The sequence below is a fragment of the Lutjanus erythropterus genome, chromosome 2 (genome assembly GCF_056507025.1).
Source record: "Lutjanus erythropterus isolate fLutEry1 chromosome 2, fLutEry1.hap2, whole genome shotgun sequence".
Classification (NCBI taxonomy): domain Eukaryota; kingdom Metazoa; phylum Chordata; class Actinopteri; order Lutjaniformes; family Lutjanidae; genus Lutjanus; species Lutjanus erythropterus.
In genome coordinates this window covers 27,828,132-27,846,347 of record NC_139318.1, presented here as the reverse complement: position 1 = coordinate 27,846,347, position 18,216 = coordinate 27,828,132, and the positions used below count along the sequence as shown (strand labels likewise).

Below are 18,216 nucleotides of genomic sequence, written 5' to 3'. Positions count from 1 at the left end.
TTCTTCCCCTCTCTGCTCTCTCTCTCATGCTTCATGATTAAGATTTTGGGATGTTTTGAAAGATTTTAAATACATTTATTTTGACTTTGCACTGAAATTTTCGGTTTGTGAATGGTCATTCATAATTGCCATTCAAATAAACTACAAACTAAACTAAACCTAACTGACTGATTTTAAATGTCAGTGTTGTATAATGTGAGTTAAGGCCTCAGAACACTGACCTGTGCCCAGGAAGAGCACCTCGTAGCTCCCGTCAGCAGCTGCCACTTGATCCACTGCAATAGTGGTGAACTCATAGTCCACATTGGTTCTGACCACCAGGGGGCGCTTGTGCACTGGGTATACAGCATTGTACATGGTAGGGTGGTTTCTCATGAAGTTGATCACCTCATCTGGGTAATCCTTTGTGGATTTCATGTTGGGGGTGAAAGTGCCTCCAGGACACTATTGACAAAAAGAAAACAGATCAAACTGTCAGACCTGCAATTTACCAAATTCCTTTAGCAGTAAAAACATGTTGTTATAAAAAGAATGACAGATTTTTTATTGTGTATGGCTCACAGTGCCAGGTCGTGGGTAGGGGATCTTCCCAGTGTATGCCACCCACTGGTAGTTGGGCCCCTCCTTGTGGGCAAACGGCCCGTTGAAGACCATGCGGATGTCGGCCATGGAGTAGACACACACTGCAGAGCCTTTAAACACAGATCTGTAGGAGGGCGGGCAGGCAGGAGAAGAAGAAGAAGAAGAAGAAGAAGGGTGAACACACAGACAGAGACAGCAGCTCGAGGATACAGATTAACTCACTCCCTGAGATAATTACTACGGCTGTTCTCTGTGGCTGCTACAATCTACTTCCTTCCCACGTACTCAGCCGGCCTCTTACAGGAACGCGCTGAAACATCATGATGCACAAACACACTCTGAAACCGACTCAACCAGAGTCAAGCTGTCTGACACACTGACATACAAACACCCACGTCCTGCAGAGAATCGCCAGAGCTCCAGCTCTGGCTGCTGTGTGGTGGGTGTACTATGTTTGTAACTCCTGTCACGGGCCTCTATCATTAGCACGGCGTGTGTTTTTATCAGCTGGCTTAAAAGTGCCTGATGCCTGAGGAGAGGATGGAAACAATAACAGTATTTGTTCCTCAAATACATTAATCAAGACGTGTTTATTATGACTCGGTGTGCTCCTTTTCCCTGAATCGCAATTTACATGTCTGGTTGCTTCCTGTGAATGTTAATGCTGTGTGCTGAATGACAACTTGCTATCAAAGCTGACCTATAAGGAACTATAGGCTCAGTCAGTCTCTCTGAGGAGCACGACTCCCACCGGGCTCCACATTCACAGCACTGTTTTTGTCTTTGTAGCGTGAATCTGACGGCCCGTACGCAACACAGCATTTCAATATCAGACAGAGCTGACACCTCCAGGCTGCGTGAGAACGAAGACAAACTGCAGGAGGAAACCAAAATACACCTTCCCTCCAAACTGCATGAAAGTTAGAGAGTTAGAGGAAGCTGTCAGTCACTCACCCTGAAACTGAGAAGACTCCGTAGATGACAGGATTCTTGGTGTCTTGAGTTGGCTGGATGTACACATCCCCTGGTAAAGAAAGACAGAATTTAGAGTCATTAGTCACAGTCACAAACCATGAAAAGCAGTGGTAACAAAAGCAAAAGTACCGATTCTACAGGAAAGTGTATCTGTGACTCACATGTTGTCAGTCATGAACCTGGAGGGGTTTGTGTGTTTGGTTGTGTGTTACATCTGCCTTTTCTTTCTTTCATAGGCTGCAGCAAGCTCATTTTTAAAGCTATTGATTAATATGAAGCTAATAAGTACTAATACGAACAATATTTCCCTCTGAAATGTAGAGGAGTAGAAGTATAAAGCAAATGGAAATACATACAAATAGTTCAAAACAGTATAGAAGTTTAAACTGAAAATATTCTTGGTTATATTCCACCCTTGTATTTCTGATGAAAAAGGCAGCCTCAATAGCAGACTAACTGTCACGATGAACAGTCAGACAAAGAAAACATGGTATATTAAGTAAATATTAGTGTCTGTGTCTTATATCATCATCCAAGGCTTCACCAGTTCCCAGATCCCACCTGGTTCCAAACCAAAGTATTTGTAATTGTGACATATGGAGATTTTTTGCTTCCTAGAAGGGGGCAGTTTAACTTCCTCATGAATTGTGGTTAGCACAGCCTCAATGAGCTCCTCAGTCCAAACTCCTCCAATGCTGAACCTACAGTCTCAGGGTCTCAGCAGGGAATACAAGTGAAATAGAGATCTCTGGTGAAACATGACTTTAATAGGAGCCATATGCATCCACTGACTGTGGGGTTGAGGCAGTTGTGAACCCTGCGTATCCTCTGATGGGTTAATGAGAGAAAAGTGCAAGGAAAAACAATAAGAAGGAAGAAAACTGAAATAAATTTAAAGTCAGGGTGAGTAGAATAACACATAGAACACATAGGTCCATTTAATGCTGTGCATCAATTGGAAACTAGTGAAAAGAGCTCAGATCATTTGTTTTAAATGGCCTTGAAAAGACAAGGACAACAATTATCTGTACTCAAAAGTCTTTAGAAAACACCAATTACATTAAAAGACATGAAATCATCCCCTTTCTTTTATACCTGAGGTCCTTTTCATGGCTATCTGTGAAGCTAGAAGCAAGACACAAATCTGGCACACAACAGTAAGAATGTAGAGCCGTTCACTCAGATTTATCTCTCAGATATCACCTGAATGAACATGAGAGGCAGCATGTACAAGAACAAAATGTTGCTGTAATAACATGTGATTTGATCCGTGTGCCCTTGGCGTTGACTAGAGTGCACAAAATAAACATGAGGAAGCTTAAATTCACATGGCTTGTACGAAAACATCATTTCTGACTCTGCAAAGCTGCAAAATCAACAAACTGTCTTTTGATCAAGAGCTCGAAATCATTTCATAAAAAGATCTCCTTCCATGCCAAGGTATGAAAATGACAGGTAATGGCTGCGTACTAAAGCAAAAATTAACTTTTGGCAAACAAAGCAGAGATTCATAACCCATCTGACGCCAGTTTGACAGGCCTCCTGGCTACAGATCGAGAGAAGAAATAAATCAGCAGAGAACTGGAACAAGTTGCGTCACAGCAACTTTTGTTTCTGATGTGTCAGATCAGATGGAGTGTTTGAGGCGCTCTCAGCGTCATATTAGCAGAGAAACATCTCTGATTGCTGTAAGCATAGAAATAACACATAGTGGAGATAGATAAGGTGCTTTTGAAAAGTAAAAACAAGAGAAACTGAGTGATGCACCCAATGGATTGTCACTGGATGGAAGAGGGACTGTCAAATAACTACTGAAAGTGGATCATCAGCTCCTTGTTACCTGTTCTGGTTCTCAACCTTTTTGAGTCACAACTCCTCAGAATAATCAGGTTCACGATCCCCAACCCCTAGTCTGCCCGAGACTGTTAAAGGATTATTGTATAGCACATGAAAGCTACCTATTGTGCAATCTCAAATACAGCCCTCCTTTTCCCATCATGCCAATAGTTTGCCAAGTTTGTTAATTTATGTTTCAAAACAGGGTTGAGGCAAAGGATGACTGGCTGTCAGTCATCGACCGCTGTCAGGTATCGACCACTACCGTCATACATCCTGATTTAAAAGCCCTCTCTATTTGAGGTTGTGTGTCCCCTCAGAGTTGCCATAGAGTTGTTGCTTAAGTTCTGCTTTGGACACTTGGGAGAGAAGTTAAAAAGAAGCTGTTGCTGTTGGTCATTGCACCACTTTTCCATGTTGAGTTACAGACTAGCGGTGCAAAGACAAAGACCCTTTCAGACCCAGCAACGATATCATCGGTCATCACCCAACCCTATTACAAAATGCATATTTTACTTTTTGTTTGTGTTTGTTCAGAACATTATCTAGCTATCTGGCAACCCCTGGAAATGATCTCACAATCCCCTTAGGGGTCCTAACCCATAGGTTGAGAACCAGCACTCTAAAGGATGTGAACCTAAAATATGTTGTTGAAATTAGGGATGGCACTGGTCCAATACTCAGTATTGGTATCAGTCTGATATGGGCTAAAATAACTGGATCAGAAGTATAATCCGATAAAATCATTAGTCTCAATTATTACATAAATGTTTAACTAAACTTACATTTAATTTTAACAAAGAGCTTCAATTTATTTAATTTTGAATGTTTGAAAGGTGCTGACCAATCAAAAATGCTGCTAAAAATTCAATGTGAGAAAAAGTTTGAATAAAAAGAAGCAGCAGTCTTGCATGACTGAGAAAACATTTTGTGGGCTACGTATTTATTCCTTCATTGGAGTAAAATATTTGTTTCACAGGCATTATGTTTTCAGATGGCTAGTTTAGGAAAAACACTTCCAAACAAATGTATTAAGGAATTAGTTGTTTAAGACAGGGAAAAAGATGGTATTGGATTGGTATCGGCATCGGCAGATACTCAGGGTTGTTGTATTAATATTGGTATTGGACATGAAAGAGTCGTATCAAGCCATCGTATCAGCTGAAATGTCCACTTAGAAGAAAAACAGAGAAAGACAAACAAAAAAGCAACAACAAAAAGGACCTATGTCTCCATATACAGTAAAGAGATTTAGGGATTTGTGGTCTACAGCGACAAAAAATAACTCAATGAAAAAACAATGTTTCACTCCATAATTACATTTCAGAAAAGGCAATAAAACTTTATCGCCCACACATTCATTCTCATTTTTGTCTGGCAGACATTTTCATCTCTCTTGCGCCTGTGTGTCTCTTTATATTCCTCTGCACTCCCTCGGCGCAGCGCTGAATGCTTTCTCTTCTGTTAGCCTCTGCCTCACCATCTGAATCTACTCCACTCTCTCCCCCGAGTCCTCATACAACCACTCTGATGCCTCTGTCGGGCTCCGTCAGGACCAGCAGGACTGGAGACAGAATACATTTGTACCAGACTGTCTGTGGTTGCGGGGAGGACGGCCGCAGAGCTGTGGGATGTTCCACTGCACCTCAGGGCTCACGATGACCTCACCATGAGTGCTCATCTGCACTGGAACTACAACTGACCTGCTGCGCTGCGGTGAGGCGGCTAAAGGTACAGCAAGGCTGACAGAAGAGCACTCTTCTGTCACTGACAGAGTGCTCTTAATGCACGACATACATCTGCAACTGGCAAAGTATCATCACAGCAGGAAGAGGAGATGTTGCTGTACATTCAGCTCATAGCTGTGCTTCATGCACAGTAACTGGGTGAATTATTTAATACAGTCACAACACATCTGAATGAAAACAATTACTGAGACAAACGTATGTGCATTTCTATGTGGTGTGTTTAAGTGCAACATTTAACACAAAACACCGTGTAGGTCACATGCTGCATCTCATTATGTTAAGTACGCTTTCAATGCAAACCCACTTTGTTCAATTTGGACAACATTAAGTGCCACAAAATTACATTACATGCATAAAACAAAATTACATGTTGTACAAGATTTATGTTTAATGACACAAATTCTCAGAAAAGTGCATTACATTGTAGTTATTCCAAATTCATTTTTTTCATTATGTGGCATGAAAATGTATTCTGTGGCACTAAAAGTGACTGTAGCCCCACCAAGAGTCACACATGGCTCTCCACAGAGGGTAATCTTAATTTATTTGAATTGATTTTCTGCTATTTCTTTAAAAAGTGGCCTCTCAGAAGGCTTGAAACTTGATTGAGCAACATTAATTTAAGTATAACTTGAGTCCATTTAGTCAGCTGGACAAATGAAACGGCTAAATTTTACCTTGCAGCTGACAGTGGATTGTTAAAGGTGCAGTACGCAAGATCTAGTATGTTTTCATTAGTGTATAATCACCTGAAAATAGGAATCGCTGGAAGAGGAGGTTCAGGGAAGTTGGTTGCAACCTGAAAACTCACTATTCCACCAGTGGAATTACAACTACTCAAATTACTGTAAATGAGGCATTTATTTTGGCACTTGGTAATTTTACTTAAGTATGCATTGCACTGTGTAATCTACTTACTTACTTTTAAAATTGTAATTCACTATTCAGTAGGCCAACAGTTTGAATTAATACCCGAACCTTTCATCTATATTTTTGTAGCTAATAAGGATGCATTGAACATTAACTGTTAAAAAGTAACTAATACTAAATTAAGTTTTGAGAAGAATACTTTGCACTTTTACTTAAGTGTTTGTAACACCAGTAGTTTTACTTGTAGTTGAGTAATTTTGCAGTAGTGTAACAATACTTTTACTTGAATACAGATTTTGAATTACACTAAATGCAACACACTGGTCATTTAAGTCGTTCTATCATTAAATCTTTTTGTGAAATCAGAGTTTTATTCCCAGTGGGAGCATATTTTCCTACTAAAATGGAGCAAAAACCAGTGGAAAGTAGTGAAAGATTTGCTGCTCATACCACCAGTCTTTCTAATTTCAAGGATACTACAAATCCCTCCTTAATCCTGTCAGTCATGTGAATGACGGACAGGCCGGGATGATCCGCAGGAGGTCGGACTGATCCCAGCTGCTCATTACTTTGATTACTCTGCATGCGTGTGTGTGTTTGCTTTTCTATCTCTTGTTATTTTTAAGCACAAATTCTCTGCAAAACACGTTGATGCTGCTTGAAACGATCACAGTCTTACAGTAAGGTTTTTACCTTTACCTACAGGAGCCATGTTGACGTTCAAAGGAATAGACATGTCAAGCTTAACATGCATGAGTCAGTGACACCTTAATCTAAAGCTGCAGCTTCCCTGCGATTCTTCCCACTACTGCTGCACATAAGCAGACACATACTGCTGGAGATGCTGCCTTGCTGAGTGTGTGTGTGCGTGTGTGTGTGTGTGTGTGCTGTTGGCTCAAACACTGCAGCAAAATCTGAGTAGATGTTAATGCAGAAGGTCTTAAAACTGTAACATCATGGTGAAAGTATGCACAGCAAATGGAGGTCAAAATGTGAGGAGAACCAGTGAGAAACTTGTTGATACCAAATCTGTCAACAAGACGTCCATCTGGAGACCTTTGTTATGAACTGAAGTTACACGCTCATGTAACAATTCTCACTTTCCATCTGCGAGTGTTTCTGTCAGGTCACGTATCCATTGTATGCTTCACACTAAGCGCTCTAAGCAGATGGATTAAATGTTCCCTGAGTTGTGGAATACGATCTGTAAAAATCACCACATTAAGTTTTTTTTTTTTTTAGATATTTGGTTTTGAAGTTAAAGGGTAAATTTGCTATTTTTCAACTTAAAAAACATACTTTCCCATGATTCTGTGACAAAGTGACTAATGGGGACAACACTTTTTGAAGTTGTTCAAGCGCTGTAGCCAGCAGAAGCAAAGCCAAACTACTATGTAATCCCTCTGGCCAGCTGTGCACCATCATTGAAGTCCATCCACTGAAAGTGCTTATTTTTGCCACTGAAAGACTCAGATTATTCTTCCAAGTGGCTGACAATGTTAGAGAAAGGATCCCTACAGAGATTGACCTGTTTTTCAAGAGTAAGATATTTTATGTAATGTGAGTAAAATACACTTTGTTTAACCAGAAACAGTTGTTTCCATCACCTACTAGCCAGACTCCCTTTGTAAAACTGTAAGTTTACCATCCTCATTGTCACCTTCATTCTAACTCAAAAGAAACAAAATAAAACTCAGCAAAAAACATCTTGATTCGTCTTCCAACAATCACCAGCTCTGGTGTGGTATAAATTAAACCTTTATTCACCAAGGTCGATGTGAAAATATTCTGGCTCCATTTCTCCCTGCTGTTTTTCTGATGTCTGACCTCCCTCTTGCTTCTCGCCCAATATTTTTTAATAGCTGGTGATTGTTGGAGCAGTGGGAAGATGAGCCAAGACATTGCTGGTGAGTTTTTTTGTTTCTTTGGAGTTTGAATGAAGATGTTAAAGTTTTTCAAAAGGAATCTGGTTTGTTTCATGACAGCAACAAAACAGCTGTTTATGGTTTTTTAAAATAAGGTTGATCCTTTCCATACTGTTGTTAGACACTCATGATAACAAACGAAGCCTGTCAGTGGAAAAAACAAGTACTTTTTGTGGACATTGAAGGTGCGCAGTTTCCCAGAAGGGACATGGGAAAAATAAAGTCCAGGCTGAAAAATACTAACATTACGCTTTAACTTTTAGATCACAGTAGAGTGTAAATGATCAACAGGTGGCGGACACAGGCCGGGTGAGGCGATGAGGGTATAATGTCTAGTGATGAAAGAAAATGCCAAAGATGCTCTGAAAGGCCCAGCGATGGAGAGAGAATCTTAAACAGGGAAATTCAAACTCACTTAGTTCATCAAAGTGTGTCTCAATGCCGTCAGCTCCGGGGACTGAGCAGATGAGTCGAGCTTTCAGAAACGTGCTCCACTTGTTGACCAGACAGCAGTGTCCACCGTCATCGTTCTGTTGGTATAAGATACACAGTAGTCATCCATCCAGCTGTGCGGGAAGAGTCTGACCAGCGTCTGACTAACAGCTGTTTGAAACAACCGTCCAAACTAACTGCACTGGGTCTGTTGTTATTGGACCTGTATGAATAAAGATCAGCTCTGTTTCAGCTTGGCCCATCTGCACAGGAGGTCAGCCAACATCTACTGCTGAGGTAAAGACTCAAGCCCTGGGAAAATGATTCATGGGCTGCAAATCAACACATTTTACAGAATCCAAATGATTTGCAGAGCTGGAAGACATACATTTGGCATCTATCTTTATCTACTGTAACCTTTAGTAGGGGAGAAGTCTGTTTCTAAAGTTTTTTGTGGTCTTTGGTAAAAGGGTGACATGTTTTCATAACTTTCTGAAGCAAAACAACATGCTTGACATTGTTTTTAATAGCAATGCTGGGGACCAGGCTTTAGGAAAGGTCACCCAGTTCACCACTTTGGTCCAGATTGAAATATCTCAACAACTATGGGATGGATCGACATGGAATTTTGTACAAACATTCATAGTACCCAGATGATGATGCCTACTGACGTTACTGATGCACCGGTTTTTCTTATAGCACCACCAGCAGGTTGACATGTCTTGTTCGGAAATTAAATATCTTGACAGCTGTTGGATTGATTGCCATGAAATTTGGAAATCATATTCAGGTTCCCTAGAGGATCAGTTTGAAAAACTTTGATGATCCTCCAACACATAAAACTTTGCCCTTAAATAAATATCAGTCACTGTCTGTGAAATATTGCACCATCTTGGCACAAGATTTTGTACAGATGTTCATGTTTCTCAGAAGATGTCTCGTAGGCACGTAGGTATTACAGCATACCAGGGTATTAAGAAATCCTGAGGGTATGATTTTCATGACAGTCAAAAAAACCGATGCTCCTGTTTCTATTATTTATATATGGAAATAGTTTTCTGAGGTAATGTACATGTGCCACAGAAAGTCAGTCTCTCTACTGGTGGACAAGGCAGCGCTGCCAAGAAACATGGTGTCATGGATAAAGTTACTGGACTACTCGTAAAAAAAGAATACCTGTTTGGGAGTATTTTGGGTTCACTTCTTACAATTAAGATAAGCCAGCAAACACAGCAGCCAGCAGACTACTGATTGGTAAGAGTAGCGTAGCGAGTATGGGGAAACAAGTTGTAGAGAGTGATGGTGAATGTGTACTGAAGGGAGGAAAACGTTAGCAGTGAAGTTGTTGGTCTGGCAGTAAATATACAGTGTCGCTTTAAGTTTATCAGTGAATAAAGGCTGCAGCTTCTCAAGACCAAAGCAAAGATCCAGAGTTTGTGTTGTTTCCAAAATGCAGAAATAGCATGATCTGCTCCATTTATGCTGAGGGAGTTCTATCTGCAGTGGAGTAGAGTCGAGTTGAGTCATTTTATACAAGTTTTACACAAATCCCAGTAAACTACCCCAGTAAAATGTCGGGAAGGTATGAAAGTATGAAAAAATAGATACCACCCAAGCTCAGTGAATTGTAAGGACTTCAGTGAACTTTTTTTTATTGAAATAACTTCACAAATATGATGAATTTGTGTAAAATGCGATACAGATATTCATGGTGTCCATAAAATAAATGGCAAAAACTTCACCGATCTCCTGATCTTTTATCTCACACCATTCTCAGGTCAAAAGTTTCTGTTTCTTTTCATAGACTCACAAGTCAGTCTCTACTCACTTTGCCCAATAGAGAAAGAAGACAATATCCCAACCTTTGTCGCTAAACCTGGGTGGAAACAACTAGACATTTCCAAATAAATAAATGAATAAATGAAAGTCTTTAGAGTGGCCATTCATATTGGGGGTGGTGACATCATATGCTTACTACTGAGGAAAATAACGGCGATGCATCATTTCTGGTGGGATGTGTGTTTAAAAAATGATTGGTAGGAGATTAGTCTATCAAATTCTTTGGTTTATGACTATATACCTGCAAAACTAGTGCTTGCTAACACACTGAACTATGACGGTGAACATGGCAGACATTATATCTGCTTCACATCAGAAGAAGGCATTGTCATTGTGAGCATGTTAGCATGCTGATGTTTGCATTTAGCTCAAAGCACCACTGTGCCTTAGTATAACCTCATAGAGCCATGAATATAGCTGCAGAATTTTACTGTTGTTATATATATTTCTTGTAAATTACATACTTTAGGAATGCATTGTGAAACCACAGAAATGTCTTGAGAGGCATTTTTCTGAAGTCGGTGTACAGATGGTTTGAAGTTTTTGACTATGTGTCATTATTTGTCTGTCTTCAGTGAAAAACAACACTCCAGGCCACAGTGCTACACCGCTGAGTAAACATGGCTCTTTGTATGGATGTCTGTGCATGTATACAGATGTGGACTAAAGTAAACTCTGCCGTTCAAACATTTCATCCACAGGAACAGAAATAACAGAATGCTTTCCAAACTTAGCTGTGGAGGCAAACAGCAGGGATTTTGTTTTCTGACTGGTGATTGGTGTGCCTTACAGTTGCACGCTCAGCAATTACATATGCTCATGGGGAACTTTTTCTCTGGGCTTCTAAGAGACTAGGAAACAGGCAACAGGATATAACTGACCACTACAGAGACATATAAACCTTTCAGCTGTGATGATCAACATGAGGTTTGCTGACTGGTGTGATAACTCACCAGGCAGATCCGCCCTATCCTAGACTGGGTCATGGGACTCTGGCCCATCTCAGAGGCTTTCTCGCGGAAGAAGAAGTAGAGCTTGTCATCATTCTTTTCAGCGCTGTCTGGGATGAGGTGTGCGTGGACGAATGTGGGATCTGCGGAGAAGAAAGAAGAGACGGTGAGAGCATTAGCAGCTTTTCAGTTCAAAATGTGAAGACTTAACTGCATCGCACTTAAAAGGACAGGAAAGCCACAAGTCCTGAATCCTGTTCAAATCTACAAATCAAAGCCTCAAGTGGACTTGTCTGTGGACTTCGAGAGAGTCCACTTGGGATGTAGATTTCACTGGAGTTGATTCATAATATTATCCTTACTTTATAGGAATATGAGGAATACCATCCATACATATACAATGTTCATACACATTGAACATGTCTTTGATGTGAATATTATAAAAATCAAATAATCAAAGTAATCAAAGACATATCAATGTCCTATTTTAGTTACCATTTACTGGACATGTTTCAAGTCTGTTTTCAAACAATATTCACATGCCCTTATGTACCATTAAAACAAGTTTTGGTAACTGTAATCATAGCTCTTCAAGGCTGTCAAGAGATCCCCTCTTTATATGCTTCCATTGTTAATTATGGGGGACAAAATCAATAGCCCATGTTTAGTGCAAAAATCACTCTAAAGTTCAGCTAAAGATAATATGAGACTACAGCGATCTGAGTTAGACATATTAAATGGATGTCCTCCAAATTTACATTTTTTTCTAGGTTGAAATATCCTCTTTATGTTTCACCAGACAGTATTTACACACTGAGCTTTGTTAGTGGCACAGACAGAAACAGGGAATATTGCACTAATAAGATGGGAGATTTGGAAGATACCTGCTAAAATTGGCTAACTCAAACTGCTGAAGACTCTTTTAGCTAGTTTTTGTGGAGTACAAGGTCTCAAGATTTTCTTTCCTATCACTTATATTAAAGCATGTCAAGAGTATCTAGCAGGCAGGAACGTTTCAGGAGGATTTGATTTGAAAAGGGTGCATGCTATAACGTGGTGTACCATGCTGTTAGCTAGCTAACTAATGGATCTTAGCTCTGTGCCACTAAAAGCTGAAGATTGATCGATGGGTGGATGTCATGATATTATAGGTTGAAATTGTTTGGTTCAAACCAACATAAGCACATGTCATAGTGAAACAATTGGATTTTAATATACAAATGCAAAGACATTGATTTTGAATTGTATTTTGTGATCTACAAGTGCTAAAAAGGCATTTTTTTTCCATTTCATTTTGACTGTAGCTAGAAAGAACAGGAAAAAGGGTTATAGTAGGCAAAAACTGTTTCAGTGTTCATTATGGGCACCTGATTTACTTCTTGAAGACAGACACAAATTTGAATCTATCCTTAAACTATTCCCAAAACGCAGTTGACCCTAAAAAATAATTTTAAATGGGTTACATAGTCGGGAACTTGAAGTCATACCCAAGTGAAGTCCTTAGTCCTGTTTCATAGCACATGTTGGCCTCTCAGGGACAAACACCCTCGCTAACTTGACGTGATGACAGTGAACATAGCACTGTATGTATGACTGTAAGTCTCTAAGGACTCACACTTTGAGTATAAAGGTTGAAAATTTGGATTCAGGCACAGACATCACTGTGACAGAGAAACAGGATGAGGCAGACCTCTATTGAGAATGATTACTGATGTAACACAAATAATAGTAGCCCGGGGCCCAGAACAGCACTTTAACTAACCCACCCCTTATTTCTTCCTAGTGACAAAGCTCAATATGGCATCACAGTGTGCTCCCACTGGCTGACTTACTGGGTCATGGATGGGCACACAACACAGGGTGCCCCCCTCGCTGTGACCGACCAGGTTCCCAAATGAGGACAAACCAAAACTAGGAGGAGGGGGGATAAGCAGGAACCATGACATAGGGGGAGGGGAGATATCCGAGGGATTCCACATGGCTGATTAGCAGGACTCAGGTGTCCCGATTCAATGTACCACTACCAGGGGACTGTTGTCAGGGCAACAGGGTCAGAGGAAAATCTGGGAGCCAGCAACACAGTGGGAGGCCCTGATTGGTTTGGCAACATCAACCAAAAGCACTCGACCAGCATTTATAACGCTGTGACAATCACGGTTCATTAGAGAGTGGAGGTTACTCTGAGTCATTATTGACACGCGGTAATTTCCCCCTGCTACTACACTACTGACCTCGTGGTCAGACTCCACAGGCATGCAGGCAACAGTTAGTGTAGTGCATTTTATGCTTCGATCATGTGGTCATGTGGAGCAGGATGGAAAGATCAACAATCTCATTCCTAGATGACACGGCTCTAGGAACGGACGATGTGCAGGGCAGTGTGAGAAGCAACATATGGGAAGTCAGGTGAAACATTACAGCGTGTACCTCAGGAGCTGAGGAATAAATTAAAAAACAGCCTGGAAAGAGATGAGTGAAAGAAGAAATAATGCTGGCTGCAGAACAAGCCGCGAGTCGAGACATTACCGTTTAACCATCTGGAGTTGTACTGATCAGTCCTCATGGCTGTCTGCTTCCCCAGCGTACGGAAGATAGCAGAGTCTGTTCCCATGAAGTCGATGTAGACTCCTGCATACAGCTCTCCATCTGTCAGTCACACAGAAAAGAAGGAAGGGTGAAGTCATGACGGGTGAAATATTTTCAGGTTAAAGAAAAAGAACATGTCTGACATGTCTGATTGGAACTTAATTAAAAAGTTGCATCATCCCTGCAGGTTTCATGAGAATCAGACTGATGGCACGTACTGCAGCTGTGGTTACCGGTTTCTACTCTGCATGAGAAATATAATTTCTTTGTTATTTCAGAAAACCACGCACACAGCGCCAAAATACATCATACTTTAAAAATCTAATCTAAGCTGGTCCAGTAGAAATGTCACACTGGGGCTTGACCTTACAATTATATTGCAATCATACTTATATCACGCTCATTAGGCCAATCAGTAATTTCACTGGACAGCTGGATTAACACCATGTAATGTCAGCTGGATTCATGCTGTCAAGGTTAGGAGTCAATCAGTGCTCGACATTGCAGCCCTTCAGTATAGTCTCCACATTAGAACTGTTAGTGTGATGTTTTTAAAGATGTCACAACTCCAAATTTTAACATAATTAGACCCTGAATCATCATGTCTGATGTCAGACAAGGTCTTTTTCAGCTATTGTCATTTTCTGACATAAATGTATTAAAATCACTGCATAAAATTAGATTGAAGCCAACTGTAAGGAGTTCTCCAAGTCTGTTAAATTGTTGAGATTCATTTCTGGCATTAATTATGTGGTATTTTTCAACCCAATAAAAAAATATCCATCATTGAAAGCCCTGGAATTATTTCTCTCTTTCTAATTGTAATAACATCTTGACATTTAATTTCATCTTTCTCCTGCTGTTGCCATTACCGGGTTTTGTTTGAATGAAAGAGGGAAAGCTTGCTGGTTTGGTTTCCTTCTATGAGGAACTCAGCGTGCGGCCAATTGCATTTTAGAAAAGAAAAAAAAACAACGACAGCTGACTTCAAAGCTTTGCTTAACCTAAAAGTAAGGAGGAACAACAACCTTCCCAGAAATGTTGTGGAGGCAAAAGTATAATATTTGTCTTTGAAATCTGGTGGAGTGAAAGTCATAAGTTTCCCAAAAAACAAATACTCAAGTAAAGTACAGATAATCAAAAAATGTACTTAAGTACAGAACTCAAGTAGATGTACTTGGTTACTGTCCACTGGTGCTGACCGACATCTACTGTAGGTAATACACTAACTATCAATTAGTGCCTCATACAACCCCACTTCAAATAATCCAAACTATCCCTTTAAGAGTCGTTACTGGCTATCTACTGTAGTGATATTTTAAGCAGGGAAATGAGAGATGGCAAGAAGTAGTAAGTGTAAAAAATAACTCCTGACACCTAAACCAGGGGAAATCCAGCTTCCTCTGTTGTCTGTGTGGTACGTCTCCACCCTGCTGGTCATGTGACGATGACCTGTAGCTGATTTTCTTGGTGTTTCAGTTTTGCTCGGGTCAGCTGGAATTGAGCTGACAAAACATGGTAAAAGAGAGTGTCTCTCTATCTGTCTTTGTCTCTCTCTCTCACACACACAGACATGCATGCAGGTCAGGAGGTCACTGATGGTCAACAGCCACGACTGACCACCTGTAAGCTGCTGACAACAAAAGACCACCCACTGACACGAGAGCACACATCAGTCTGACAAAACAAGGGATCATATTGATAAAAATATGACTGCGCTAGACCTGAAATGATTAGCATAAAATTCCCCCCCAAATCTTTGTGGGTTTTTTTTTCCCCTTTTTACCATTTTTAGCACTTGCAGGAGATTTTGAAAGAAAAGCCATACCACTGAAACCCATCCATACAACGGTGAAAGAATTAAATCTTTACACAGCTATATTATTACTAGTGGTGAAATTCACAAAATAATGCTCAAGCTAGCCAGCTATCTCAAGGTATAATTGGTTCCCATGGTCTTGGAAAAGATGGCTGACGTTATTAATTGAAGGTAGCTAATGTTAGCATAATCAGGGTTTCTGCAGGTTTCAGCAACTTTAATTTAAGACTTTTTAAGACCTCTTTAAGACCATCATTAATGCACCTATAACACCTATTTCATCCTACTTGATGTAAAAAAATATGAATGAAAATTGGTGTCCATGTTAGTTTCATTTTGTAGTGGTTACAGTGTGATATACAAGATAATTAAAAAAAAAAAGTGAAACTGAAGTTAGTGCAACTGTATAAAAGTAACGTTAACTTCATAACTTCATAATCACAATCAAGCAGTTATTGTAACAACCGCCTAACCATTTCAAAAACAGAAAATATTTAAATTCGGTAATGTAATTCAATAATGGATTCATGAGTTTCACAGAATATAAAATATGTGGATACAAACAGTCCTTTTGAGGCATGAACAGAAAAAGGCATATTGCAGAACCTCTTTGTTTTCCACAGTCAGCTATTTAAGGCTGCCTGTACACGTTGTACAAAGGGAAAAAAAAAAGCAGGGACTTACTGATCAAAGCGGAGACGCTGTTAAGTTTGGGGTCATACGGGCATTTTCCTTTCCCAGAATCCACTTTACCAGGTTCAAGACGGAAAATATATTCCTAAAACAGTAAAGAATTAGGAAAACCATCATTAATAATTTCTGTGTTGTTGTTTCTCATTTAGTAACAGATTTATTGTGTTTGAGGAATCTTTTGTTGGGTGTGTGGGATGATTATTCTTTGAATGCATCATGTACAAGGCACTTTGAATTAAAAGCAGTAGCATCAAACGAATAACGTGATCAGTTTAGAGACACAGTAACAATGGCGAGGTGCGAGCTGTGACCCTACACGTGCTGAAAAACAGACTCTCTCGCAGCACTATTGGATCTGCTGAGGGGAACAAAAAGCACACAAAGCCAGTTATCTGTGAGATGGAGAGGTGGAGGAAAATGCTGAGAGCAATCCAAAACTCATCCACCATGCTTCTGATGTTAGTGGCTCAAACAAGAATTCATTATTCCACAGAGCAAGAGGACATCTTGAACATCTGTGTCAACACTGGGTATGAGTCTACATGGAGGTTTGTCAGGCACTTCAAAGCTGGCTGATGATGTCTGACAGGTAGGAAATATGTGAGGGAAAGCAGAATAATGTCAAAGCTGCAGTTGTAACCCGTTCTTGGATATTTTTTTTTTTACAGAAACAGCACAAAGTATGACTCAAAAATGTGAGAGTGGATTTGGAGAAAAAACAAATAAAACTTTAAAGTGATAATATCTACAGGAAACAACTTTGCTTATTTAACTAAGAGCCTTTTACACTGTCATCTTAAAAAAAACAAAAAGTAAAAAGTAAAGACAAAAAAAAAATTATTACAAATTATTAAGTAAGGTGATAGTATTGTAATATGTAGTAGTACTGCTGTGGACAGAGTCAACAGTACATAGTGATCTGAAAGAATTTTAATTTAAAAGTAGGCTATATTTAGAATATTTGCACCACTTGATCTTGCTGTCAGACAGCCTTTTTTGACAAGAAACTATTGTTACATAAACAAATGCAGCTCTCTCCAAACCAACCAGACTCTACTAGTAAAAAAAAGTATTTTACCACACAGAACACAGGAGTTGCTGGTCTACTGCTGCCTCGATCATTTAGTTTGTTTGTGTTATTGTGTGATTTCTGTGATATTAAAGGTTGGTTCGGATTCACCAAAGTCACACAATAACACAAACAATCTAAGTGATTGAGGCTGGTAAAATTGCTGTATTTGCCATAGGAGTCTGGTTGACCATGAGAGAGTCATATCTGGCTTTTTGTCCACAGCAGTTCATTCTTAGCTTTAGTACTGGTACTCCTCTCTGTTTCTACAGTCCGGGGGGATTCATTAAGAGTTGAAAAAACATCCAGCTAATATGCTTTGTGGGTGTGGTTTACTTGACTGAAACCTGATTGGTGTACAGATGAATGTGACATCGTCTTTTGACAGCTACAGCCCCATCCGTGTCAAACCAGTTAAGGCACAAACAAAACCACACATACAGAAACATTTTTAGCAGAAAGAAAAAAACAAACTCTTTCTGACTTTGCAAGAAAGTTTTGTGTTCATGTTGGAGCCCGTCGTTCATATAAAATATGTCCTCAGGCCCTTTAAAAGCTCCACTGGCAAGAGAAAAATACATTTACAAAGCATTCACTGTTGGAGGAAAGCAAGTTTTCTACATTTGCAAAAAAAAAACAAAATAAAAAACATATTCACAGTTTATATTTTCATATATAGGGTTTTGGTGTTTCTGCAGTTAATTAGGCTGTTTTGACATCTGTAAAAAACCTGACATAGAAACAGTACGCCAGGTGGGCACCAAACTTAAAAACTCCCTTTGGCCCACCTTCGCCTCCAAAGGCTCTGATGTAGAACTGTAGTCTGCTGCCCGACTCGTTCTCCCTCCAGATTGCGGTGCCTGTAGGTAGTGGGAGCCCTAAAACAAAGACA

General features: G+C 39.9%; 1 protein-coding gene across 1 annotated transcript in view; it reads right to left on the bottom strand.

Moving 5' to 3' along the window:
• The window catches only part of sema3fa (sema domain, immunoglobulin domain (Ig), short basic domain, secreted, (semaphorin) 3Fa), a 73,361-nt gene that overhangs the window by 4,559 nt on the left and 50,586 nt on the right, over positions 1-18,216 (bottom strand). The window contains exons 6-13 of the mRNA XM_084735795.1: positions 18,113-18,202; positions 16,247-16,340; positions 13,684-13,803; positions 11,161-11,300; positions 8,352-8,466; positions 1,537-1,606; positions 562-706; positions 222-444 (exon numbers count right to left, since the gene is read on the bottom strand). Coding sequence (XP_084591921.1) covers positions 222-444; positions 562-706; positions 1,537-1,606; positions 8,352-8,466; positions 11,161-11,300; positions 13,684-13,803; positions 16,247-16,340; positions 18,113-18,202 — 997 coding nt within the window. The remainder of the gene's footprint in view (positions 1-221; positions 445-561; positions 707-1,536; positions 1,607-8,351; positions 8,467-11,160; positions 11,301-13,683; positions 13,804-16,246; positions 16,341-18,112; positions 18,203-18,216) is intronic.